This window comes from Lactuca virosa, chromosome 7, assembly GCF_052849685.1.
Source record: "Lactuca virosa cultivar CGN04683 chromosome 7, Lactuca_virosa_CGN04683_v6, whole genome shotgun sequence".
Classification (NCBI taxonomy): Eukaryota; Viridiplantae; Streptophyta; class Magnoliopsida; order Asterales; family Asteraceae; genus Lactuca; species Lactuca virosa.
In genome coordinates this window covers 237,548,015-237,575,025 of record NC_136432.1, presented here as the reverse complement: position 1 = coordinate 237,575,025, position 27,011 = coordinate 237,548,015, and the positions used below count along the sequence as shown (strand labels likewise).

At 39.3% G+C, this 27,011-nt stretch overlaps 1 protein-coding gene across 1 annotated transcript in view; it reads right to left on the bottom strand.

Annotated features, from left to right (window-relative positions):
- LOC145127655 (uncharacterized) overlaps positions 1-24,664 on the bottom strand; it is a 43,980-nt gene extending 19,316 nt beyond the window's left edge. The window contains exon 1 of the mRNA XM_079062808.1: positions 24,491-24,664. Within this exon, the coding sequence (XP_078918934.1) occupies positions 24,491-24,664 (174 nt within the window). The remainder of the gene's footprint in view (positions 1-24,490) is intronic.
- Positions 24,665-27,011: the final 2,347 nt, after the last annotated feature.

Below are 27,011 nucleotides of genomic sequence, written 5' to 3'. Positions count from 1 at the left end.
CCAAGTGCTTTTGAGGATGGGACGCTAAGGCGTCTACTATTTCATATTTTTTCAACATATTGTAATTGATTCGTAAACATGTAATTCATACAATGATGTAACTTTTTCAATTATATATATGTTGGTTGTGTTTGCTTGAATTACTATTACAATTGTTGTTATGATACTATACATGAAGTCCTCCACCCCCGGACATTTCCGCCATCCTTGGTTTGGGGGTGTGACAATTGCCTCCCTGGTTCCTCCATTTTGGTCATTCCCTCCTGAAGTTTCCAACTTCTCCATACTCGTAAAATGTTTTTCCTCCACCAGAGCATGTTCATGTGTTTGTTCCCTGATTTACTGTTGTAGGTGTCGTGCTTCTGCAGTAATTGGCTGTGTGCCTCTTTTTTTTACACTTCGTGCAAACAAAACAATCACCTGGGTGATGACGGTTGCACCGATTACATAATGGATGATTTCCTTCATATTACTTTGTTGGCGTGGGTGTTGCTGTCATTATAGCGGCATAAACAATTGCCACTTCTTTTTTCTTTCCGGATGATTGTCTTGGGTTTCTTCCATTAAACTTACACTTGTATACTCCGGATTTGGGGGGCTCGACTTTCGCTACCATGAATCCACTTCGGATCTTTGTGGTGGTTAGATGATAGGCTATGCATTTTGTATTGTCATAGATTGTGGGTTTTGAAGCGATAACCATCAATTGGATCTGTGGTGCTAGGCCCTAGATGTATCGCTCAATTTTCTTGTATTTAGGGGTTACAAGTGTCGGACACATCACCGCAAGGTCATTAAACCTAGCAGTATAAGCATTTATCTCTGAACCCTTCATTGTTAGGTTCCATAGTTCTTGTTCCAGATTCTGCACCTCATATCTAGGACAATACTCTTATATTAACATCATCTTTAGATGCTCCCAATTCATGGAGTTTGTAGTACTGATGCCCATTGTGATTGCATGGCTATTGCACCATGTTAGTGTCGGATCATAAAAAGTACAAGCTACAAATCGTATGTAACACCAGTCAAAATAGGTTAATAGACAATCACATGTGATTATGCCAGTCATGTAATGTGATTTTGTTAAACTAGTAATGTGATAAGAGTGCTATGTAGTTCATGATAAATTCTAATAAAAATATGAACTTTGTTTATGATACAACTCAAAGTATACGTCCATACGATTCCAAAAATACAGAGAGCGTCTGAATCTGACTTCGCATGAAGAAGTTATGATAAACCGAACACTATAAATCTCTATAATAAGATGAATTTAAAATAAACTTATAAATAGCTATTGGAGTCTACAAGAGAATTGTAGTACTCGTAAATACCTACGCGTGGATATCAAGAACGTCAAAAACGGAGTTCGTATGCAAAAGTTACGACCTTCCGAAGATACAGCTGTCAGAAACCCTAATCTAACTGAACTCACGAGGTGAGCATAGATGTTCACATGGTGAGGATTCATTTTGCCACATCTCGGAATCTAGAAGGTGTGACGAGGCTACGAGGGGATAAGATCCAAACTCACGATGTGAGCAAGGATTGATTCACGTCGTGAGGAGTCAAAGGGACACCATCCGAAGCTAGGGACGCAAATGGAATGTCTACGACATGATCATGCTTGACTCACGACGTGAGTCTTATAAAACTCATGATGTGAGGGTACAAAATCCTTCCTATAAATAGCAGGTCCGACTTCAGCTATTCCTACAACTGAACTTCTTCCCTTTCTCTCATTTGATGAAGCCCTCTTGCATCCCGAACCCCGATGACCTCGTACGTTGACCGTTTCTGCTTAGATTACATAAAATCACGCTACTAGGGTGAGTTTCACGGCCCCACTTTCTAATATTTTTGGGGAAAACTCATGCTAAATATTGTATATACGTTATTATTATGTCTATATGATAGTATATTAGTATCAATGTAGATAGTTATAATAACCGGGATATAGTTGTTTAAATATAATATTTTGAACATATACAACTATTATCAACTTGTTAGCATGTTATTATACTAGTGTAGATCTTGAGTTATACTTAGGATTCTATATATATGTTGTGTGCGATATAGTTCCGAAGTTATATTCGGAAGTTCTATATGTTAATTTATAAAGTATGTTGTTATTGTTAGTTTTATGACAACATAAAACTTGGTATGTTATATGTTGTTGTTGTTATTGGTTTTATGTCAAGATAAAACCTGCTTTTACTTCAAGTTATAGCTGTTATACTGCCTAAATGTTATGAAGTTAGGAGTACTGTTTAAAAGCATAGTATAGTAACTTAGGGTTTTAGACATGAAAATGCTTTTGTTGTTAGAGCTATAGGAAGCCGTCGAAGTCTACATGAGTAATTGTATTCATCAACTAAGATTGGGGATCTTAGCAGAAATCCTATGAACTGTAACCGTTAATCCCGTGTGAGCGAGGAAGTCGTGTATAATTAGTATACGGGTTGACCACCCCACTTGTGATTGTTAGCTACAGTCAACCATAGGCAAGTGACGAACTATCCTTTTACTTGTTATTGTTTCGGCGTCGATGAAGCGTACGGTGTTGTTCTCATGGAAATCATGAGTGTTGTTTCTCATGGAAATCATGAGTGTGTTATTTCTCATGGAAATCATGAGTGTGTTTTATCAGAGGTATTATGTCATAGCAGTGGTTACATGCTCATGGTAGCAAATTGTTAGAAACATTATACTTTGGCGTATACAAGTATTAATGTTAAGTATAAGTTTCCCCTACTTATACCTTAGGTTTAAGGAATGTTTAAGTATAATACTTAATTGATAAGTAAACTATTATACCTAATATACATACTAAATGTTGGAGAGTCAAAATGATACTTTCAAAACTATACTTTTGAACGTGGAAAATGTATTATTTTTATATGGAGTCAAAACCTGTGGACTCACCAACTTTATGTTGACGTATTTTAAAATGCATGTGTTTTCAGGAACTTGAAAAGCTGGTATGTATTCGAACAGGAGAAGTTTTACTATTACCTTTCTGTTCATTAAGAAGTATGCCATAGTCTGATATTATGTAATAGGTTCTAGAAAAACAGTTATATAACTATCAATTATCAATAAAGGTATGTATTTTCTTTAGTACTGTTCAATGTATGTTATATAACTGTGATATGAAGAATGACGTTACACCACCCGGTGTTTCCGCCGATGGCTGGGGGTGTGACAGAATTGGTATCAGAGCTATTAACTATAGTGAACTAGTACTTTCTTAGGAAAGCACGTCTATAGTTTAGGGCTTACTGTATTAGGTTTAGGTATATCCCTTAGCCTACATTAAAAAGTATTATTAATTATTCTACTGAAGGACTACTTACAGGAGCGGTGACAAGGATAGGCATGTCGATTTGGGTTGCTGGATTCCAGAACGACTATATTCTAAAATGATCCTGCCCTTTCGACTGTCCTGACTGGCCGGAGCCTTATCAGATAGACCTGAAGTAACAAACAATAGTTAAAGTGTGAATACAATAAATAAGAATATAGATTCATATATAAAGACTCAGACCCGCGATGAGAACACACCTTAATACCCGGAATGTTTTTGATCTCAAGGATTTAGATCAAATATTCCAACTAAAGTTTATATGTGCATATATCTTATCACAACTAGGTGTAGGTGTGCAACTACATTTTATTATGATCAGATCATATGAATTATTTAATTTGGGAGTAAAATTTGATACACTAAACTCTTGGTGATCCAAAATGTATAGGAATTCGACATGGCACATTCACGAGAATGGATAATCATCGAGGATACAGATGAAGAAGAGGAAGTTTCATTCCCCATGATGGTAGGCGATCCTTACTACCCTATAAATCCAACCACCTTTCATCCAATACCTTCTGACGACGGAGCACCTTTACCCTCCAACTAATGGGAAGAGAGTGAACCAATGGAAGAAAGCGAATCAATGGAGGAGACAGAATCAGTGACATCATCTTTACCACCACTGAACACTCTTTACCGTTAAGTTCCAGGCGGAGCAAAAATGAAACGCACGGCACGTAAATCCATACCGATATGGCAAAAGATTAAGAAGAATCAGAAGGCGACATCTTCAGGAAGTCATAGAGTTCAAGATGAACCTGCACGGATCGCACAAACCGTTGATAGGTGGGTGGCGGAAGAAAGAGCTGCTAAGATGTATGAGACTGGTCAATCATCTGGACCACATCTGTCACACCCCAAAACCAAGAACGGCGGAAACGTTCTGGGGTGGAGGACGTCATGTACAATATCATAACAATGCATAATAGTAAAAACAAGCAACAACATCCATTGAATTAATATAATAATTGTAATACAAGCATGTTCTATACAGTTTGTAAGACACCAAAAGTATAATCAAAATAAAAGATGAGTCTTGTATGTGCTCCATCTTCTCAAAAGCTTCATCTGTACCTGTCTACTGATGACCTAAGAATACAAGTTATTTTGAAAGCGAGTATCAGCATAAAGCTGGTGAGTTCATAAGTATTTAGTGTCATTGCTTGTATAAAAATGTTAGTAACAATGTAATGTAGTGATCAGTTTCCAAAGTTTTGAAAATAGTATACTCCCTAGAAATCCCTATGTTTTCCAGTAAAGAGGTAGTCTTCTACCAAGACCCGAGTTTTTGTATAATTGTCCTTTTGTAAATGTAAGGGTCTTTCCCTAGTAAAAACTATCAATATAAAAATATAGTTTACTGAAACGAGTATGTGACAAAGTCACAAAGTAATGAAATACAGACTCCAGGTGGTACTGAATGAACAATACGCCTCGACAAGTCTATAGTAGTAATATGTAGACTCCAGGCGATACGCCTCGAAAAGTCCAAAGTAGAAATATGTAGACTCCAGGCGATACGCCTCGAAAAGTCCAAAGTAGAAATATATAGACTCCAGGCGATACGCCTCGAAAAGTCCAAAGTAAAAATATGTAGAATCCAGGCAATACGCCTCGAAAAGTCCAAAGTAATAATATGTAGACCCCAGGCGGTACGCCTCGAAAAGTCTAATTTTGCCTTAAATCCTTATTTAGTTAATTTAAGGTTTGAATGTGAACACGTATGTAACCATGCTGATTGACGGCTGAATAACTGATGACCCTCCAGGTCACACGTAGTATGGTGACATTTTGTCACCCCTGGGCCTAGTCGGCTCGGACTGTAGCTAGCAGTCGGGATGTGGGAGTGTCTGTCCCTTATAGATCCATACACATGATGCCCGCTCCCCCTCCAGGAGACTCTGGTTACACAATGATAGCACAATGAAGTGTCGTATCGAGAAGAAGTATGTCACATTCTGTTTTAGTATTTAATGTTTGTATAGTGTATAGTATGTTCTCTTAGTCAATGTAGTACTTATGTAATGACTCATAAATGTATTGACTCTTGTATGGGTCGTTGTAATAGTAGTAGAGAGTAGTAATCCCTTAACTATACCTATACTAGTTAAATAGTAAGGTTGTTTGGATGCCTTTGTTACACAAAGGTACTGAACTGAAGTGAAAGCTTTTATATCCAACATATATATATATATATATATATATATATATATATATATATATATATATATATATATATATATATATATATATATATATATATATATATATATATATAACTAAGAATTCAACGACATTCGGACAAATAACAGGTCCCCTAAGTCCACAACCAAACAAGGAACAGGAAATACGGTGGGCTATCAGTCCTAAGTCCTTCAAGTCTTAAGTATATAAATATACTGGTGTAGATATTGATTTGAAAATATTGCAAGTGTAAAAGAGTTAGAAAACAGTTTTAACATCAAAAGAGTTAAATAAAAAGGTTTGAAAGCTTGAAAATCGACAAGTTTGATAGCAATTTGAAAGTAGTAGTAAATCTTTCTGTTTGTTCTAGTTATTAATCACATGTGATTAAAGCAATAACTAGAAATGTTCAACTTGTATCCCCCCCCCATAAAAGCATTTAAAATCATTTAAAAGATTAATTAAGGGGTATGAACTCACCTGCAGTGAGTGGTTTGGATGGAAGTGCCGGGTAGGATGCTAGGTGTCAAGTGAGGACTTGAACACACACACGGATCCTATGTAACATGTAGTGATACATAAATGTATCTAATTAGTCATTTGACAACTAATTAATCAAGTAAAGACATCCTAATACATGGAAACACTATGTTTCAAGTCCTAGGAGTGTTAAGGGTTGCATCTAAGGAGAGTATGGCCTCACATTGTAGTTTACTCCTCATATGGTAACACCATATGAGTTTACGGTTCTTGGACCAATTCCCCCATGAGTTTACGGCCGTAAACTCATGGTAGTTGGTGCATTTGTGTGTTTTAAGGTCTTATACCTCACAAGAAAGTGTTCTAGATTTAAATCAAAGGCTTAGGAAGTGGTTAGGGCTCGAAATGGCTCACCTTTGGAGTTTACGGTCCTTGGACCACCCTTGGGGAGTTTACGGTCGTAAACCCTTGGGTTTACGGTCGTAAAACCATGGGTTTACGGTCGTAAACCCATGAATTTACGGCCGTAAACTCATGTTTACTCCAACCATTTCGTGTTTTGGGGTTTCTAGTTCATGCATGCAAGGTTCTAGTCTTTTATCCAAGCCATAGAAGGTGTTAGGGGCACCAAAACACCACTTGATGGCGTTTACGGTTCAAGGAGATCCCTTGACCGTAAACACATATGTTCTTGGGGATTTTGATGTTCTTCCAATGGATTAACAAGTATCCTAAGCAAATAACTAAAAAGGAGGAGTGTACTTACTTATAGGAAGTTTGTAAGAGTGTTTAGGACCCAAAAACACTAGTGTATGTTCTTGGTGTTCTTGGTGTTTTGAAGAACACTTGAAGATCTACGTAAAAATCAAGAATCCATGGATGAAATGATTTATAAACACTAGATAAAGTGTTGTATGAACGAATCAAGGAAGGAAATACTTACATTTTTGGAGGATTTGAAGAGATGTGATATGATACTTGAGAGAGAAAAGGTGGTGTTCTTGAGGTTGGAAGTGTAAAGTGAGAGAGTGGGGAGTAAACTCATGCTATATGCATGAGTTCTTAGTAAAAAGGAGTTTACGGCCCAAACTCCTCTTGTTTGGCCGTAAACACCTAGCTAAGGTGTTGTATGATTGTTTGTTACACCACACTTCTAAACGACACTTCCTTTTATTTATTCGTTTGACGATTTTAAAATAAAAACACCCAAACGGACTTAAATCCGGCAACAAATGTACTGAAATGAATTTGACTTTTATTTGTAGTGCTTGACTGTAGAGTTTATACAAATGAAAATTTCGAGTTGTCACAACATCTCCCACATTCTTCTGAAGTTAACACTTTATCTCAATTGTTTGAGAAAAGTGTGAAAATTGAAGATACGATGGAAATTGTCGAAGGAAGGGCTACTCATCTCTCTGGAAGAGTACGCAGGCTAGAAGGACAAAGGACGTGAGATCAGGAATCGGTGATGGATGTCCATCATCGTATAAATTTCGCTTATAACGACATGATTACTCACGATTCAAGTTTGAGACGTGGAAGGTAGGATGTACGTTACTAAGTTCGTGGGGTAGATTGAGTTTGTAAGCTACAGGGCTGATTCTAGAGAGAATTTCAAAAGGCCCTATGTACCTCGAATTTAGCTTTCCATGCTTTCCGAAGCGTATCAAGCCCTTCCAGGGTGAGACTTTCAAAAGGACTCGGTCTCCCACCTGGAACTCCAAAGGTTTCCTTCGTTTGTCTGCGTAGCTTTTCTGTCGGTCTCTAGAGGCTTTCAATCGTTCACGAATCTGAACGATCTTCTCTGTCGTTTCCCGAATGATCTCCGGACCCGTGAGAGTGTTGTAAGGAACTCGTCCTTTAGCTAACTGAGTGTCACCCACCTCAGCCCAGCACAGAGGGGATCTGCACTTCCGGCCGTAGAGGGCTTCAAATGGAGGAGCCTTGATGCTCGTGTGATAGCTGTTGTTGTAAGAGAATTCGACGAGAGGCGAGTGGGTATCCCACGTCTTCCCAAAGTCGATCACACAGGCTCGCAGCATATCTTCCAAGGTTTGGATAGTTCTCTCACTTTTTCCGTCGGTCTGAGGATGGTAGGCTGTACTCATGTCCAACCTCGTTCCTAAGGAGCTTTGTAGTGACTGCCAGAATCTCGAAGTGAATCTACTATCTCTGTCGGAGATAATAGATATCGGAACACCATGCAGTCGTACGATCTCTCTAATGTATGTTCTTGTGAGCTTCTCCATTTTGTCAGTTTCTTTGATGGGCAGGAAGTGTGCGGACTTGGTCAATCTGTCGACGATGACCCATATGGTGTCAAGTCCACCCGTTGTCTTGGGTAGCTTGGTTATGAAGTCCATAGTGATCCGCTCCCACTTCTACTCAGGTATCTCCGGTTGCTGGAGTAGACCCAACGGTTTCTGGTATTCGACCTTGACCTTAGCGCAAGTAAGGCATTTACTCACGAAGGTAGCAACCTCTGCTTTCATGTTAGGCCACCACTACGACTTTTTAAGATCCAGATACATCTTATCTGAACCCGGGTGGACGAAATATCGAGTGTGGTGTGCTTCCTTCATGACCAAGTCTCTGAAGCCACCGTGTCGCGGTGTCCAGATTCGGTCCATGAGATATAAGGCTCCGTCACCCTTGACTTCCAAGTTCTTATCCATTCCACGCAGGGATTCTCCCGCCACATTTTCAGGTTTTAAGGGTTCGAGCTGAGCCACCTTTATTTGTGCGGATAGATGCGAATGGATAGTCATTGTTAATGACTTGACTCTTCGACCAGAATATTCTTTCCGACTTAGGCGTTTGCTACTACATTGGCTTTACCCGAATGATAACAAATTTCGCATTCGTAGTCATTGAGTAGTTCGACCCACCGTCGTTGTCTCATATTGAGCTCCTTCTGGTTGAATATGTGTTGTAAGCTTTTGTGGTCTGTGAAGATGGTGCTCTTCGTAACATACAAGTAGTGTCTCCAGATCTTCAGAGCAAACACAACTGCTCCTAATTCAAGATCGTGGGTGGTGTAGTTGACCTCATGTGTCTTCAGTTGTCTTGAGGCGTAGGCGATGACCTTACCCCGTTGCATTAGAACACAACCGAGCCCTTGATTTGACGCATCACAATAGACCATGAAGTCTTCTGTTCCTTCGGGGAGGGACAGTATCGGCATGGTGCACAAGGCTCGTTTTAGCGTTTGGAATGCCTTTTCTTGCTTCTCTTCCCAGTCAAAGGCCCCGCCTTTCTGGGTCAATGTCGTAAGAGGTTTCGCGATTCGAGAGAAGTTTTGAATGAAGCTGCGGTAGTAGCCATCGAGGCCTAGAAATTGACGAATTTCTGTAGGCGTCTTTGGTGCTGACCAGTTCTCAATAGCCTTAATTTTGGAGGGGTCCACGTGGATTCCCTCTTTGCTAACCACGTGTCCTAGGAATTCAACTCTTCGGATCCAAAATTAGCATTTAGAGAACTTCGCATAGAGCTTCTCTGATCGTAAAGTTTCCAGGACTTGTCGCAAATGATCGCTATGCTCCCCCTTAATTCGAGAGTAGATAAGTATATCATCAATGAAGATGATGACGAACTGATCTAAGTAAGGACGACATACTCTATTCATCAAGTCCATGAATACTGCGGGCGCGTTGGTTAATCCGAATGGCATCACTACGAACTCGTAGTGTCCGTAACGAGTTCGGAAGGCTGTCTTCGGAAATCCTCCTCAAGCACACGTAGCTGGTGATACCCGGACCTCAGATCAATTTTGGAAAAGTGGCTCGCCCCTTGCAGCTAGTCAAATAAGTCGTCTATGCGAGGAAGAGGGTAACGATTCTTGACTGTAAGCTTGTTGAGCTCCCTGTAATCGATGCACATACGGAACGATCCGTCTTTCTTCTTTACGAACAAGACTGGTGCTCCCCAGGGTGAGAAGCTTGGTCTTATGAAGCCCTTGCTGAGCAGTTCGTTAAGTTGACCGGACAGTTCCTGCATCTCAGCAGGTGCTAGACGATAGGGCGATTTGGCTATGCGGGTCGCTCCTGGGCTTAAGTCGATTCGGAACTCGACTTGACGTTGTGGGGGTAGTCCTGGGAGTTCTTCCGGAAAGACGTCAGGAAAATCGCGTACTACGGGGAGGTCTTTTAGGTTTTTTGTTTTCTGGCTGGTGTCGACAATGTGTGCAAGGAATGCACGATATTCCTTACGCAAGTACTTCTAGGCTTGAATACTTGAGATGATACGAAGGCTCGCACTGGGTTTGTCTCCGTAGATTAACAAGGTTTCGTTGTTTGGTAGGTTCAGGCGGACTGCTTTTTCGAAACACAGAATGTCGGCACGACAAAGACTCAGCCAGTCCATGCCTATAATGACGTCGAAACTCTGGATAGCTACTGGTATGAGGTCGATTTGGAACGAGTAATTTTCTAGCGTGAGGGTAAAACCTATGTAAATCTCGTTAGAACTCTCTGTCTTGCCGTTAGCCATTTCTACGATGAAGGTTTCTTTTAGTGTTTGCGGTGCTTGATTAAGTAAGTGCTTAAATTTTTGGTTTACGAAGCTTCTTTCTGCCCCACTATCGAATAGGATAAAAGCATAAGAGTTATCGAGAAGGAACGTACCCGTGACTACTGTGGGGTCTGCCACGGCTTCATTGTGGCCCATAGCAAGTAGTCTTCCGGTTCCTCCCGCATTCCCAGTTTTCGGACAGTTTCTTTTGAAGTGCCCTGTCTCGCCGCACCCGTAGCAGGCTTGACTCACTCCGGTACCAAGAACTTGGGTGGTGGGTTTGGGTTGAGATCTGCAAAACCGGGCGGTATGGCCCTTCCGGTCGCAGTTAGTGCAGTGCATTTCACGGCAGGTGCCGTTATGATGGAAAGAGCACTTGGTGCACTTGGGTAGGCTCCCCGCGTATGTTTTGGCTGGTACAGGGGCAGCAGGAGTAGTGGCAGCATGGATAGCCACAGTCTGTTGGTTCTTGGAAGAGGGTTGATTTGATTTGCCCTTCCTTCGGTCCCTACGCTTCCTTTTGTTGTCGGTTGCGTTGGTTGATGATGGGGCAGTAGTTGTGGTTGTTGTTGGGAAAGAAGGAACCTCATGATCGATGAGCCTTTGGGCCAATTCCTTGGCGCTATCAAAGGTCACAGGGTGTGATGCTAGAATGTTCCCTCGATATGGGGGTACCAGACCCCAGATGTATCTTTCAATTTTCTTGCTTTCGGTGGGAACCATGTTAGGACATAGAGCCACCAGGTCGCAGAACCTGGCTGTGTAAGCCACTATGTCGGAACCCTGCATTTTGAGGTTCCAGAGTTCCTCCTCGAGCTTCTGAATTTCGCCCCTCGGGCAGTACTCCCTTGTCATAAGGTCCTTTAGTGTGTCCCAGCCCATGGCGTTGGCTGTTACCAGTGAGAGTGATTTGACATGGCCATTCCACCACGTCAGGGCCCTTTGGGTGAAGGTGCAAGCATCAAATTTTATCTTGCTTCCTTCAGGGCATGAGCACATCTCGAAGATTGCTTCTGTTCTCTCGATCCATTGGGACAGTGCAAGAATCCCTCTGGTCCCATTGAAGTATGCAGGTTTGGAGCTGATGAAATCTTTATAGGTACACTCTCGTGCATGCGGATGGATTTCACCATGGTTGGAGTTTGTGCCAGTCCCCGTTCCACTAGCACCGCCAGAGTTTACTTGGGCCATGGCGGTGGTCACAGCTGCGGTCACAGCTGCCTGAAACATCACTGGATCGAACTGCAGAGGGGGTGGTGGTGGTGGAGTTTGACTTGCAGGCGTGTTTCTTGTCAGACGCTTTCTAGGCGGCATCTTTTACTGAAAGTTCATAAAGATGATGATAATAGTAAGAATCGATTGTAAGTATGATGAGAGTGCTTCATGGACTAAATCGTCATAGTCCAACTATCAGATAGAGTCATACCAATAGAGTAGGGAAATATAAAAGTACCAATTTTCCCATAGATTAGACAACTGCCAATATTACTAGTATTAATGATGTAATATGAGTTCAGGAAAAGTGACCTAACAGTAGGTCTTACATCAAACCATAAGGGAAAATGTTGACAACTTAGAAATCTAGTTTGAGTGCTTTCAAAGTTAGGAATGTTTACAGACGGGTGCTCCATAGGGCATAGAAAAGAAAAGGCTATTCCTTAACCAAAAGAGAAAGATGAGTCGACATCTTCTACCGGCGACGAGTATCCCTTGGGCGAACCCTCAGATCTGCCAGCTAACGTACAACTTCCTGAAGATTTCGTTCATACGCTCTCTGCCGCACACGGAGTTCCATGACTTCAGCTCGGGATGCAGCTAGCTGTTGCTGCAGAGTCTCATTGGTCCTCCTGGTTCTTTCCATAGCCTCTTCGAGTTGGCGAATGCGTACCGTGTTAAGGCCAGAGTTGGCGTCAATTTCCGCTACTCGGTCAATGGCTGCATGACCTTGCTCGACGTTCCTAGCAGTCCTACGGACCATGATGGGCAGGACTCGGTCAGCTGATCCTCCCCCCTTAGATTGTAAAAACTTCGGTCTCCGTTGAAAGGTAAAGGCTGACCCTGCTCATCACTCCATTGATTCAAGGTTGTTGCTCACAAGGGAGTGGGACCTTGAAATGTCGGGCGGGGGTTGGGGGTTGGAACCTGACCCTCTTGGGGTAGGTTGTTGACTTCTGGTTCGGAGTTAGAGCTATCTGAAAAGCCTTCTGCACGGTGATCATCCAAAGGGATTGGGTGATCATCTTCTGGCTCCTCATCAAGCCATCCTCCAATGCCTTGGTTGGGGTAGTACGGATCGCCAGGGAGATGGAAACCAGCCATGTTATCTACGCGAGAATGGGGAAAGAATAGCTAATAGACGTACTAATGAAGATCCTTTTCGTTTGCACATAAGTAATTATAGTAATACAAAATACTCCTATAGTATTTAAGGTTTATGTTCTGTTCTAATGCTCTTGTTGTGGTAGTGTTGGTAAGTTTTTAGACTTGTTGCAACATTACAATCATTCTTAGGCACATGCTAGTCACTCCTCAGAAAATATAGTTGATCAGGCTATATCCCCTTAGGTTTGACTATATGTCTCTAAGCCTAATCGTGATGTTCAACAATCATAATACTTTTGTTATGTTCTAGTGTGATACTGACCTTGGTACGAATGAATGTATATATATACTTAGTTAAATATTTTATTATTTATAAGTATATATTCTTAGTCAGACTGTTTTAATCCCGATGTGTTTATAGTTCGTATATCTTTTATGGGTTGATATACTTGATTCACTATAAACAGTGCTCTGATACCAATCTGTCACACACCAAAACCAAGAACGGCGGAAACGTTCTGGGGTGGAGGACGTCATGTACAGTATCATAACAATGCATAATAGTAAAAATAAGCAACAACATCCATTGCATTAATATAATAATTGTAATACAAGCGTGTTCTATATAGTTTGTAAGACACCAAAAGTATAATCAAAATAAAAGATGAGTCTTGTATGTGCTCCATCTTCTCAAAAGGTTCAGCTGTACCTGTCTACTGATGACCTGAGAATACAAGTTATTTTGAAAGCGAGTATTAGCATAAAGCTAGTGAGTTCATAAGTATTTAGTGTCATTGATTGTATAAAAATGTTAGTAACAATGTAATGTAGTGACCGGTTTCCAAAGTTTTGAAAATAGTATACTCCCTAGAAAGCCCTATGTTTTCCAGTAAAGAGGTAGTCTTCTACCAAGACCCGAGTGTTTGTATAATTGTCCTTTTGTAAATGTAAGGGTTTTTCCCTAGTAAAAACTATCAGTATAAAAATATAGTTTACTGAAACGAGTATGTGACAAAGTCACAAAGTAATGAAACACAGACTCCAGGTGGTACTGAATGAACAATACGCCTCGACAAGTCTATAGTAGTAATATGTAGACTCCAGGCGATACGCCTCGAAAAGTCCAAAGTAGAAATATGTAGACCCCAGGCGATACGCCTCGAAAAGTCCAAAGTAGAAATATGTAGACTCCAGGCGATATGCCTCGAAAAGTCCAAAGTAAAAATATGTAGACTCCAGGCGATGCGCCTCGAAAAGTCCAAAGTAATAATATGTAGACCCCAGGCGGTACGCCTCGAAAAGTCTAATTTTGCCTTAAATCCGTATTTAGTTAATTTAAGGTTTGAATGTGAACTCGTATGTAACCATGCTGATCGACGGCTGAATAACTGATGACACTCCAGGTCACACGTAGTATGGTGACATTTTGTCACCCCTGGGCCTAGTCGGCTCGGACTATAGCTAGCAGTCGGGATGTGGGAGTATCTGTTCCGTATAGATCTATACACATGATGCCCGCTCTCCCTCCAGGAGACTCTGGTTACACGGTGATATCACAATGAAGTGTCGTATCGAGAAGTAGTGTGTCACATTCTGTTTTAGTATTTAATGTTTGTATAGTGTATAGTATGTTCTCTTACTCAATGTAGTACTTATGTAGTGACTCATAAATGTATTGACTCTTGTATGGGTCGTTGTAATAGTAGTAGAGAGTAGTAATCCCTTAACTATACCTATAATAGTTAAATAGTAAGGTTGTTTGGATGCCTTTGTTACACAAAGGTACTGAACTGAAGTGAAAGCTTTTATATCCAACACACACACACACACACACACACATATATATATATATATATATATATATATATATATATAACTAAGAATTCAACGACATTCAGACAAATAACAGGGTCCTCTAAGTCCACAACCAAACAAGGAACAGGAAATAAGGTGGGCTATCAGCCCTAAGTCCTTCAAGTCTTACTTATATAAATATACTGGTGTAGATATTGATTTGAAAATATTGCAAGTGTAAAAGAGTTAGAAAATAGTTTTAACATCAAAAGAGTTAAATAAAAAGGTTTGAAAGCTTGAAAATCCATAAGTTTGATAGCAATTTGAAAGTAGTAGTAAATCTTTCTGTTTGTTCTAGTTGTTAATCACATGTGATTAAAGCAATAACTAGAAATGTTCAACTCGTATTCCCCCCCCCCCCATAAAAGCATTTAAAATCATTTAAAAGATTAATGAAGGGGTATGAACTCACCTGCAGTGAGTGGTTTGGATGGAAGTGCCGGGTAGGATGCTAGGTGTCAAGTGAGGACTTGAACACACACACGGATCCTATGTAACATGTAGTGATACATAAATGTATCTAATTAGTCATTTAACAACTAATTAATCAAGTAAAGACATCCTAATACATGGAAACACTATGTTTCAAGTGCTAGGAGTGTTAAGGGTTGCATCTAAGGAGAGTATGGCCTCACATTGGAGTTTACTCCTCATATGGTAACACCATATGAGTTTACGGTTCTTGGACTAATTCCCCCATGAGTTTACGGCCGTAAACTCATGGTAGTTGGTGCATTTGTGTGTTTTAAGGTCTTATACCTCACAAGAAAGTGTTCTAGATTTAAATCAAAGGCTTAGGAAGTGGTTAGGGCTCGAAATGGCTCACCTTTGGAATTTACGGTCCTTGGACCACCCTTGGGGAGTTTACGGTCGTAAACCCTTGGGTTTATGGTCGTAAACCCATGAGTTTACGGCCGTAAACTCATGGTTACTCCAACCATTTCGTGTTTTGGGGTTTCTAGTTCATGCATGCAAGGTTCTAGTCTTTTATCCAAGCCATAGAAGGTGTTAGGGGCACCAAAACACCACTTGATGGTGTTTACGGTTCAAGGAGATCCCTTGACCGTAAACACATATGTTCTTGGGGATTTTGATGTTCTTCCAATGGATTAACAAGTATCCTAAGCAAATAACTAGATAGGAGGGGTGTACTTACTTATAGGAAGCTTGTAAGAGTGTTTAGGACCCAAAAACACTAGTGTGTGTTCTTGGTGTTTTGAAGAACACTTGAAGATCTAAGTAAAAATCAAGAATCCATGGATGAAATGATGTATAAACACTAGATAAAGTGTTGTATGAACGAATCAAGGAAGGAAATACTTACATTTTTGGAGGATTTGAAGAGATGTGATATGATACTTGAGAGAGAAAAGTTGGTGTTCTTGAGGTTGGAAGTGTAAAGTGAGAGAGTGGGGAGTAAACTCATGCTATATACATGAGTTCTTGGTAAAAAGGAGTTTACGGCCCAAACTCCTCTTGTTTGGCCGTAAACACCTAGCTAAGGTGTTGTATGATTGTTTGTTACACCACACTTCTAAACGACACTTCCTTTTATTTATTCGTTTGACGATTTTAAAATAAAAACACCCAAACAGACTTAAATCCGGCCAAAAATGTACTGAAATGAATTTGACTTTTATTTGTAGTGCTTGACTGTAGAGTTTATACAAATGAAAATTTCGAGTTGTCACAACATCTCCCACATTCTTCTGAAGTTAACACTTTATCTCAATTGTTTGAGAAAAGTGTGAAAATTGAAGATACGATGGAAATTGTCGAAGGAAGGGCTACTCATCTCTCTGGAAGAGTACGAAGGCTAGAAGGACAAAGGACGTGAGATCAGGAATCGGTGATGGATGTCCATCATCGTATAAATTTCGCTTATAACGACATGATTACTCACGATGCAAGGATTGCAGAGTTAGAGCTCTACAATCAAACCTCAAGAAATAAAGAACGCACGGGAAGTCTTGAGCAGAGAACTTAAGCACTTGAGGAGCAAGTGGTTAATGTCACTGACATGCTAGGTCATCACTTAGGTTTCTGGTAGATAAGCTAAAACTAGTGGTTGTGTAAATAGAGAAATCACACTAGTTAAGGCAAGAAGAGTAAAGTTTATAGCAAGGATGTAGAAAACCTTGCAAATTTTGCAATGTTTATAGAAACTTTTCTCTTATAAGCCTAAATAAACTGATGTAACCGCTGGTAATAATATGAAGCATATATTACAATAATCATTGTGTTATCCATTATGTTTTACACTTTGAAGAATAATTGAAGTATTTAGTACTCGTGTATTAAATGACAAACAAAACTCATAAAATTCTTATTATTTATAATAGGAACTAAAACAAAATGCCTAGAAGGAGTAGTGCTCGACTACACCCTAACCGATGATCAGCACCACAACAACAACCACCAGAACCAAACCCCCCAATAAGTACAACACAACTTGAAGAAATCATGGCTCAAAGAATTGCTGCGGCTCTATCTAATGTCACAAGAGATGGAGTTAGAAATGAAGGCCATGTAGGGACCGCTAGAACGTGTACCTACAAAGATTTTATGAATTGCAGGCCAAAGAGCTTTCATGGAAATGAAGGGGTTGTTAATTTGACTAGGTGGATAGAAAAGACAGAGTCCGTCTTTCAAGTAAGCTTTTGTCCAGACGACTGTAAAGTACGATTTGCAGCCTGTACTTTCGCTGATGCAGCACTTACATGGTGGAACAGCCATGTGAATACAATGGGAATTGATACTGCAAATTCCATGAAAAGGGAAGAGCTAAAAATGATGCTAGTAGAAGAGTATTGTCCTAGGGAGGAAATACATAAGCTGGAACAAGAATTGTGGACCCTAACCATGAAAGGTTCAGAGATAAAAGCTTATACCGCCAGATTTAATGATCTTGTAGTAATGTGTCCAGCACTTGTAACCCCTGAATATAAGAATATTGAGCGATATATATGGGGTTTAGCATCGCAAATCAAAGGCATGGTGATCGCATCAAAGCCTACGACCTATGTCAGCACCAAGAGAATAGCTCATCAGCTAACCCTCACATAGATCCAAGGAACAGAAGTGGTCTCAAAGGCTGAGTCTCCCAAATCTGGAACAAACAAGCGCAAGTTTAATAGGAAGAATCCCAAACAATCATTTGAGAAAAGACAAGAAGTGGCAACCAATTATGCAGCCACGACAGTAGTACCCACTCAACCAAAATCTTCATGGTGCAATCAGTGCAACCGTCATCATCGAGGTGACTGTTTTGTCTGCACGGAGTGCAAGAAAAAGGGGCATTCTGCTAGTTACTGCAGGAGCACAACACCTGCAACAGTCAATCAAAAAACAAATATTAGAACAGGTCGTGGTGAAGGAAGAAAGTGCTATGAGTGTGGAGAGGTTGGACACATCAACAAAGAATGTCCAAAGTTAAGGAGTCAAGGAGGCATAGGGCGTGGCAAGGCGTTTGTGATCGGAAGCAGAGAGGCTATCCAGGACCCTTCGGTCGTATCTGGTACGTTTCTCATAGATAATTTATATGCTACCATACTCTTCGACCCTGGCGCAGATAGAAGTTTTATAACTCCGATGTTTAGAAAATTGTTAAGTCATGAGTCTAGTAAATTAAAAGAAATCTATGAAGTAGAAATCACTAATGGTCAAACCGAGAAAACACATGAAATCCTAGAAAACTGTCTGTTAACTCTTAATAACTACCTTTTTCATGTTAACCTCATGCCAATGCCTATCGGTAGTTTTGATGTCATAATTGGCATGGATTGGTTATCTTCACACCATTCTGAAATTCTATGTCATGAGAAAGCCATACGACTACCCTTACCAAACGGAGAAGCCCTGATTATCTATGGTAATAAATCTGGGAAGAACCTCAAAGTCATCTCTTGTACTAAGAGCCAGAAATATCTACATAAGAAATGTAGTGCATTCTTAGCCCACATTGTGGATAAGAAGAGAAAGACAAAAGAAATCAAGGACATACCTCAAGTATGTGATTTCCCTGACATGTTTCCTGAAGATCTACCTAGAATACCTCCCGTCCGACAAGTCGAGTTTCGAATCGACTTAATTCCAGGAGCAGCACCAGTAGCGAAATCTCCTTATCGGTTGGCTCCATCCGAAATGCAAGAATTGTCTAGCCAACTATAAGAACTTATTGACAAAGGCTTTATCCGACCAAGTTTTTCACCTTGGGGAGCACCAATCTTGTTTGTCAAGAAGAAGGATGAATCCTTTCGAATGTGTATTGATTATCGGGAGCTGAACAAGCTAACGATCAAGAATCGTTATCCGTTTCCAAGAATTGATGATCTATTCGATCAACTACAAGGATCCAGCTACTACTCAAAGATAGATCTTAGATCAGGATACCATCAACTCAGAGTACAAGAAGACGACATTCCAAAAACAGCATTTAGAACTCGTTATGGTCATTATGAATTCTTAGTTATGTCTTTTGGATTGACCAATGCCCCAACAGTGTTTATGGATCTTATGAATCGTGTTTGCAAACCATACTTGGATAAATTCGTGATCATATTTATCGATGATATATTGATATATGCACGAACCAAGGAAGAACATGGTCAACACCTGCAAAGAATCTTGGAACTACTAAGAAAATAAAAGTTGTACGCCAAATTCTCCAAATGTGAGTTTTGGATTAGAGAAGTACAATTTTTAGGTCATGTAGTTAGCAACGAAGGAATTCATGTTGAACCATCCAAAGTTGAAGCAATCAGGAATTGGGAAGCACCAAAGACGCCAACAGAAGTGCGTCAATTCCTAGCACTTGCTGGCTATTACCGCAGATTCATAGAGAATTTCTCCAAAATAGCCAAGCCGCTTACAACACTAACCCAGAAGGATACGACGTTCAACTGGGAAGACAAACAAGAAGCTGCTTTTCAGAAACTGAAGCAAATGTTGTGTAGTGCACCAATCCTATCCCTTCCAGATGGGACAAAAGATTTCGTCGTATACTACGACGCATCAAATCAAGGATTGGGATGTGTGTTGATGCAAAGAGGAAAAGGTAACGCCTATGCATCACAACAACTTAAGGTGCATGAGAATAATTACACTACCCATGATCTTGAATTGGGAGCTGTAGTTTTTGCACTAAAAATTTGGAGACATTACTTATACGGTACTAAGTGTACTATTTTTACCGACCACAAGAGTCTCCAGCACATCTTCAACCAAAAAGATCTTAATATGAGACAACGAAGATGGGTCGAATTGTTGAATGATTACGAATGTGAGATTCGTTATCATCCCGGAAAGGCAAATGTGGTAGCAGATGCCTTGAGCCGGAAAGAATATATTAAACCCCGACGGGTACGAGCATTAACTATAACTATCCATTCTAACTTTACCGCACAAATTAGAGAAGCTCAACTTGAGGCTCTAAAAGAAGAAAACATCAAGACGAAGCTTTGCGAGGAATGGAAAGCAACTTATACAAAAAGATTACGGAACGCGACACTTTATGAACCGAATTTGGAGGCCTAAGTTCGGTGGAGTCAGGGACTTGGTCTTAGAAGAAGCCCACAAGTCCAGATATTTCGTGAATCCAGGCTCTGACAAAATGTACTTAGATTTAAAAGTAAATTATTGGTGGCCAAACTTGACGGCAGAAATTGCTACTTATGTGAGAAAATGTTTGATTTGTTCTAGAGTAAAGGCAGAACATCAAAAGCCTTTAGGTTTACTTCAACAACCGGAAATACCTAAATAGAAATGGGAGAAGATATCAATGGACTTCATCACTAAGTTACCTAAAGCTCCTAGTTGGTTCGACACTATTTGGGTAATAGTCGATATATTGACTAAGTCCGCCCATTTCTTACCAATTAAGGAGAACGACAAGATGGAGAAGTTGACTAGAGTTTATCTTAAGGAAATTGTCAGATTGCATGGATTTCCAAATTCTATTATTTCTGACCGAGATAGTAGATTAACTTCACGGTTTTGGAAATCTCTACAAAAATCCTTAGGAACACGTCTAGATATGAGTACAGCTTACCATCCACAGACTGATGGTCAGAGTGAGAGAACCATTCAGAATTTAGAAGATATGCTCCGAGCCTGTGTAATAGACTTTGGAAATGTGTGGGATACTCATTTACCGTTAATTGAGTTTTCTTACAACAATAGTCATCAGACCAGCATCAAGGCTGCACCGTTTGAGGCTCTTTATGGACGAAAATGTCGTTCCCTAATATGTTGGGCAGAAGTTGGAGATACGCAGATGGCCAGAGAACGTACAGGCGATACCTTACGTACTGGACCAGAAATAATCCACGAAACAACTGAAAATATCGTGTAAATTAAGGATCGATTAAAGGCTGCACATGATCTTCAAAAGAGCTATGCTGACGTAAGACGTAAGCCTTTAGAATTCCAAGTTGGAGATAAAGTAATGTTGAAGGTCTCTCCTTGGAAAGGCGTAATTCGATTCGGGAAACGAGGCAAACTAAACCCACGGTATATAGGACCTTTTGAAATTCTAGCAAGAATTGGTTCTGTCGCATACCAACTCAAGTTGCCTCAAGAACTAAGTAATGTGCACGATGTTTTTCACGTATCAAACCTCAAAAGATGTCTATCCGATGACACTCTTGTTATACCTCTCGAAGAGATACAAGTCAATACGAAACTCAACTTTGTAGAAGAACCTGTTGAGATCATGGATCGAGAAGTCAAACGATTAAAGCAAAGTCGTATTCCCATAGTGAAAGTTTGATGGAACTCTTTACGAGGACCTGAATTTACTTGGGAACGGGAAGATCAGATTAAAGAAAAATACCCCCAACTGTTTGAAAAAACTCCATCCATAAGATAAATTTCGGGACGAAATTTTTCTAACGGGGGGAGAATGTAACACCAGTCAAAATAGGTCAATAGACAATCACATGTGATTATACCAATCATGTAATGTGATTTTGTTAAACTAGTAATGTGATAAGAGTGCTATGTAGTTCATGATAAATTCTAATACAAATATGAACTTTCTTTATGATACAACTCAAAGTATACATCCATACGATTCCAAAAATATAGAGAACGTCTGAATCTGACTTCACATGAAGAAGTTATGATAAACCGAACACTATAAATCTCTATAATAAGATGAATTTAAAATAGACTTAGAATTAGCTATTGGAGTCTAAAATAGAATTGTAGTACTCGTAAATACCTACGCGTGGATATAAAGAACGTCAAAAACGGAGTTCGTATGCAAAAGTTATGACCTTCCGAAGATACATCTGTCAGAAACCCTAATTTGACTGAACACACGAGGTGAGCATAGATTTTCACGAGGTGAGGAGTCATTTTGCCACATCTCGGAATCTAGAAGGTGTGACGAGGCTACGAGGGGATAATATCCAAACTCACGAAGTGAGCAACGATTGATTCACATCGTGAGGAGTCAAAGGGACACCATCCGAAGCTAGGGACGCAAATGGCAAGTCTACGAGATGATCATGCTTGACTCACGACGTGAGTCTTATAAAACTCATGACGTGAGGGTCCAAAATCCTTCCTATAAATATCAGGTCGGTACTTTAGCTATTCCTACACCTGACCTTCTTCCCTTTCTCTCATTTGCTGAAGCCCTCTTGCATCCCGAGCCCCGACGACCTTGTACGCTGACCGTTTCTGCTTAGATTACATAAAATCATGCTACTAGGGTGAGTTTCACGGCCCCACTTTCTAATATTTTGGGGGAAAACGCAGGCTAAATATTGTATATACGTTATTATTATGTCTATATGATAGTATATTAGTATCAATGTAGATAGTTATTATAACCGGGATATAGTTGTTTAAATATAATATTTTGAACATATACAACTATTATCAACTTGTTAGCATGTTATTATACTAATGTAGATCTTGAGTTATACTTAGGATTCTATATATATATATATGTTGTGTGCGATATAGTTCCGAAGTTATATTCGGAAGTTCTATATGTTAATTTATAAAGTATGTTGTTATTGTTAGTTTTATGACAAGATAAAACTTGGTATGTTATATGTTGTTGTTTTTATTGGTTTTATGTGAAGATAAAACCTGGTTTTACTTCAAGTTATAGCTGTTATACTGCCTAAATGTTATGAAGTTAGGAGTACTGTTTAAAAGCATAGTCTAGTAACTTAGGGTTTTAGACATGAAAATGCTTTTGTTGTTAGAGCTATAGGAAGCCGTTGAAGTCTACATGAGTAATTGTATTCATCAACTAAGATTTGGGATCTTAGCGGAAATCCTCTGAACTGTAACCGTTAATCCCGTGTGAGCGAGGAAGTCGTGTATAATTAGTATACGGGTTGACCACCCCACTTGTGATTGTTAGCTACAGTCAACCATAAGCAAGTGACGAACTATCCTTTTACTTGTTATTGTTCCGGCGTCGATGAAGCATACGGTGTTGTTCTCATGGAAATCATGAGTGTGTTATTTCTCATGGAAATCATGAGTGTGTTTTATCAGATGTATTATGTCATAGCAGCGGTTACAGGCTCATGGTAGCAAATTGTTAGAAACATTATACTTTGTCGTATACAAGTATTAATGTTAAGTATAAGTTTCCCCCTACTTATACCTTAGGTTTAAGGAATGTTTAAGTATAATACTTAATTGATAAGTAAACTATTATAACTAACATACATACTAAATGTTGGAGAGTCAAAATGATACTTTCAAAACTATACTTTTGAACGTGGAAAATGTATTATTTTTATATGGAGTCAAAACCTGTGGACTCACCAACTTTATGTTGACGTATTTTAAAATGCATGTGTTTTCAGGAACGTGAAAAGCTGGTATGTATTCGAACAGGAGAAGTTTTACTATTACCTTTCTGTTCATTAAGAAGTATGCCATAGTCGGATATTATGTAATAGGTTCTAGAAAAAGAGTTATGTAACTATCAATTATCAATAAAGGTATGTATTTTCTTTAGTACTGTTCAATGTATGTTATATAACTGTGATACGAAGAATGACGTTACACCACCCGGTGTTTCCGCCGATGGCTGGGGGTGTGACATCGTACTTTGCAATCATTCAGACATAAGCTTATTTGGAAGATAGATTCTGTCTTTTCGATCCACCTGGTCTAATCAACAACTCCTCTAGTTCCATGAAAGCTCTTTGGTTTACAATTTATGAAGTCTTTGTAGGTGTAAGTTCTGGCAGATCCTACATTGCCTTCATTATTATTTCTAATTCCACCTTGATTTCCTCCAGATGCTGTGAAATTAGCTAGAGTTGCAGTGATTCTTTGAGCTATAATTTGTTCAAGTTCTATTGAACAAGTTGATGGGTGTATTTGTGGTGGTGGTTATGGTTGTTGATTAGCACTTCTTCTTCTAGGCATTTTGTAAGTTCCATTTTTAATTAGTAAGGATATTGTGAGTTTTCTGAAGCATTTTGTTAGCCATTAAAATATGAATGCTAATGACGTCAATTATTCTCCAACGTATAAAACATAGTAGACAACACAATTTGTCACATGATTATTATAATATATGCTTCATATTCATCACCAGTGGTTACATCATTTTATTATAGGTTTATATGAGAAAATTTTCTAAAAACATCACAAAATTTGCAAGGTTTACTACACCCCTTCTAGGAACTTTTACCCATTACCGTACCTAGTCTGATTTTCATCTCCTATCTTACACAACCACCAGTCCTGCTCCATCTACCAGTATCCTAGATGATGAACCAGTGTGTCAGTGACATGAGTGATTTGTTGCTCAAGTGCTTGATTCCTTTGCTCCAGCTCCCCAGTCTGTTCCTCATTTCTAGAAGTTTTATTGTAGAGCTCCAACTCTGCAATCCTTGATTCATGAGTAATTATGTCTTTATAAGCGAAGTTGACGCGATGATGGACATCCATCACCGCCTCTTGATCTCGGGTTCTTTGTCCTCTTAGCCTTCGTACCCGTCCTGAGAGATAAGTAGCCTTCCCTTCGATAATTATCGTTTTGTTTTCGATTCTCACACTTTTCTCAATCAGTGGAGAGAAAGTATCAACCTCAGAAGAATGTAGGGGATGTGGTCGAGATGATTGTCCAACCTCATATTTGTTAGCAGCTTTTTCTTCTGCTACCCACTTGCCACCGTTTCAGCTATCCATGCAGGTTCATCATGGATCCTATGGGTATCCGAGGATGTCCTCTTTTGATTCTTCTTAATCCTTATTCCGTTAGGTTTGGACTTATGATCCGTACGCTTCATTTTTGCTCCTACTGGGAATCGAAGATAAAGGGTATTCATTGGTGGTAGAGAAGATGAAACTGATTATGTCTCTTCCACAGGTTCGCTTTCTTCCATGGATTCACTCTCTTCTATTTCCTTAGATGGTTCGTCGGAAGGTAAAGGCGCTCCATCGTCGGAGGTTATTGGATTGAAAACAGTTGGAATCCTAGTGTAGTAAGGATCGCCTGATAAAAGAGGGGATGGAACTTCTTATTCTTCATCTGTATCTTCTAGGATTATCCATTCTCGAGAGTGGGCCATATCGCATTCCTATATCAAATATAATAATTGCATATAAGTATTTTCATGTTGAATCACGAAGTGTTTAGTCTATCAAATATTACTTCCAAATTAAATAGTCCATATGATCTGATCATAATAAAATTTAATTGCGCACCTACACCTAGTTGTGATAGGATCTATGCATATATAAACTTTAGTTGGAATATTTGATCTAAATCCTTGAGTTCAAGAGTATTTCGGGTGGTAGGTGTATTCTCATCGCGGGTCGGAGTCTTCATATATGACTATATATTTCTTATTTGTTGTATTCATGCTTTATTAATTATTGTTTGTTACTTCAGGTCTAGTTGATAAGGCACAGGCCAGTCAGGACAGTCGGAGGGCAGGATCATTTTAGCATATAGCCGTTCTGAAATCCAGCAACCCAAAGCGACATGTCTATCCTTTCACCGCTCCCATAAGTAGTCCTTCAATAGAATAATTAATAATACCTTTTATTGTAGGTTAAGGGATATACCTAAACCTAATAGAGTAAGCCCTAGACTATAGTCTTTCTTCCCTAAGAAAGTACTAGTTCACTATATTCAATAACTCTAATACAAATCATTCACACCCCCGGCCGGTGGTGGAAACATCGGGCTGTGTAACTTCATTTTTGTATCATAGTTATTAAACATACATTGAACAGTACAAAAGCATTCTATAAACTACATACCTTTATTGATAATAGAAAATTACATTGTTCCTGTATTCCTAGTCATTATTAAATAGTATCTGAAATATTACACACATCTTAACAAACAGACGTTCCGTACGAACAAAAAGGATAGTAGTATTTGTCAAAAAAAAGTTCTCCTTCTCGAGTTACATTCCAGCTTATTAGGTTCCTGAAAACACATGCGTTTTGAAAATATATCAACATAAAGTTGGTGAGTCCATAGGTTTTGAATCTGAAAACACATGCGTTTTGAAAATATATTAACATAAGGTATAAAACATAGTTTAAAAGTGTCATTTTGACTCATACTTGTCTCCAACATATTGTATATATATCTTAGGTATAATGGTTTACTTACTGAATAAGTAAAATACCTATAAGTGTCATGTACTCTGAGTATAAGTGTTTGTGAATCTTATACTTCACAATAATATGTGTATATCGACAAAGTATATTACTTATAGAGTATAATTGCACTACCATGAGTCCATAACCACTGCTATATGACTGTTCAAACCTCTGGTTGATACTACAAATGTCGTACCTTTGTAATAGGTTCCGCACTTTTCATCGACGTCGGATTGGAAAATATAAAAAGGCAAGTTCGTCACCCGAAGTGTTTCATAAACTGTTGGGTTTTAGCTATCCACCACAGCTGGGGGTGTCAACCCGTATATATCTATACACAACTTCCTCTCTCACACGGGATTAGCGGTTACAGGTCAGAGGATTTTACTAAAATTTTCAGTCTCAGTTGATGAATTGAATACCTCATGTAGACTTGTCGAGTTTCGATAGTTCCAACCGTGAAAGCATATTCGTGTCTAAAACCCTAAGTTACTACACTATGCTTTAAACATTGCCCCTAATTTTAATAAAATTTAGGCAATATAATAGCTATAATTTGAAGTAAAACTAGGTTTTAAATAACATAAAACCAATAATAACAACACACTTAACAAGTCAAAGATAGTTGTATGACTTCAAATTATCAGATGTATAGATCAATATCAGGTTTTAACCA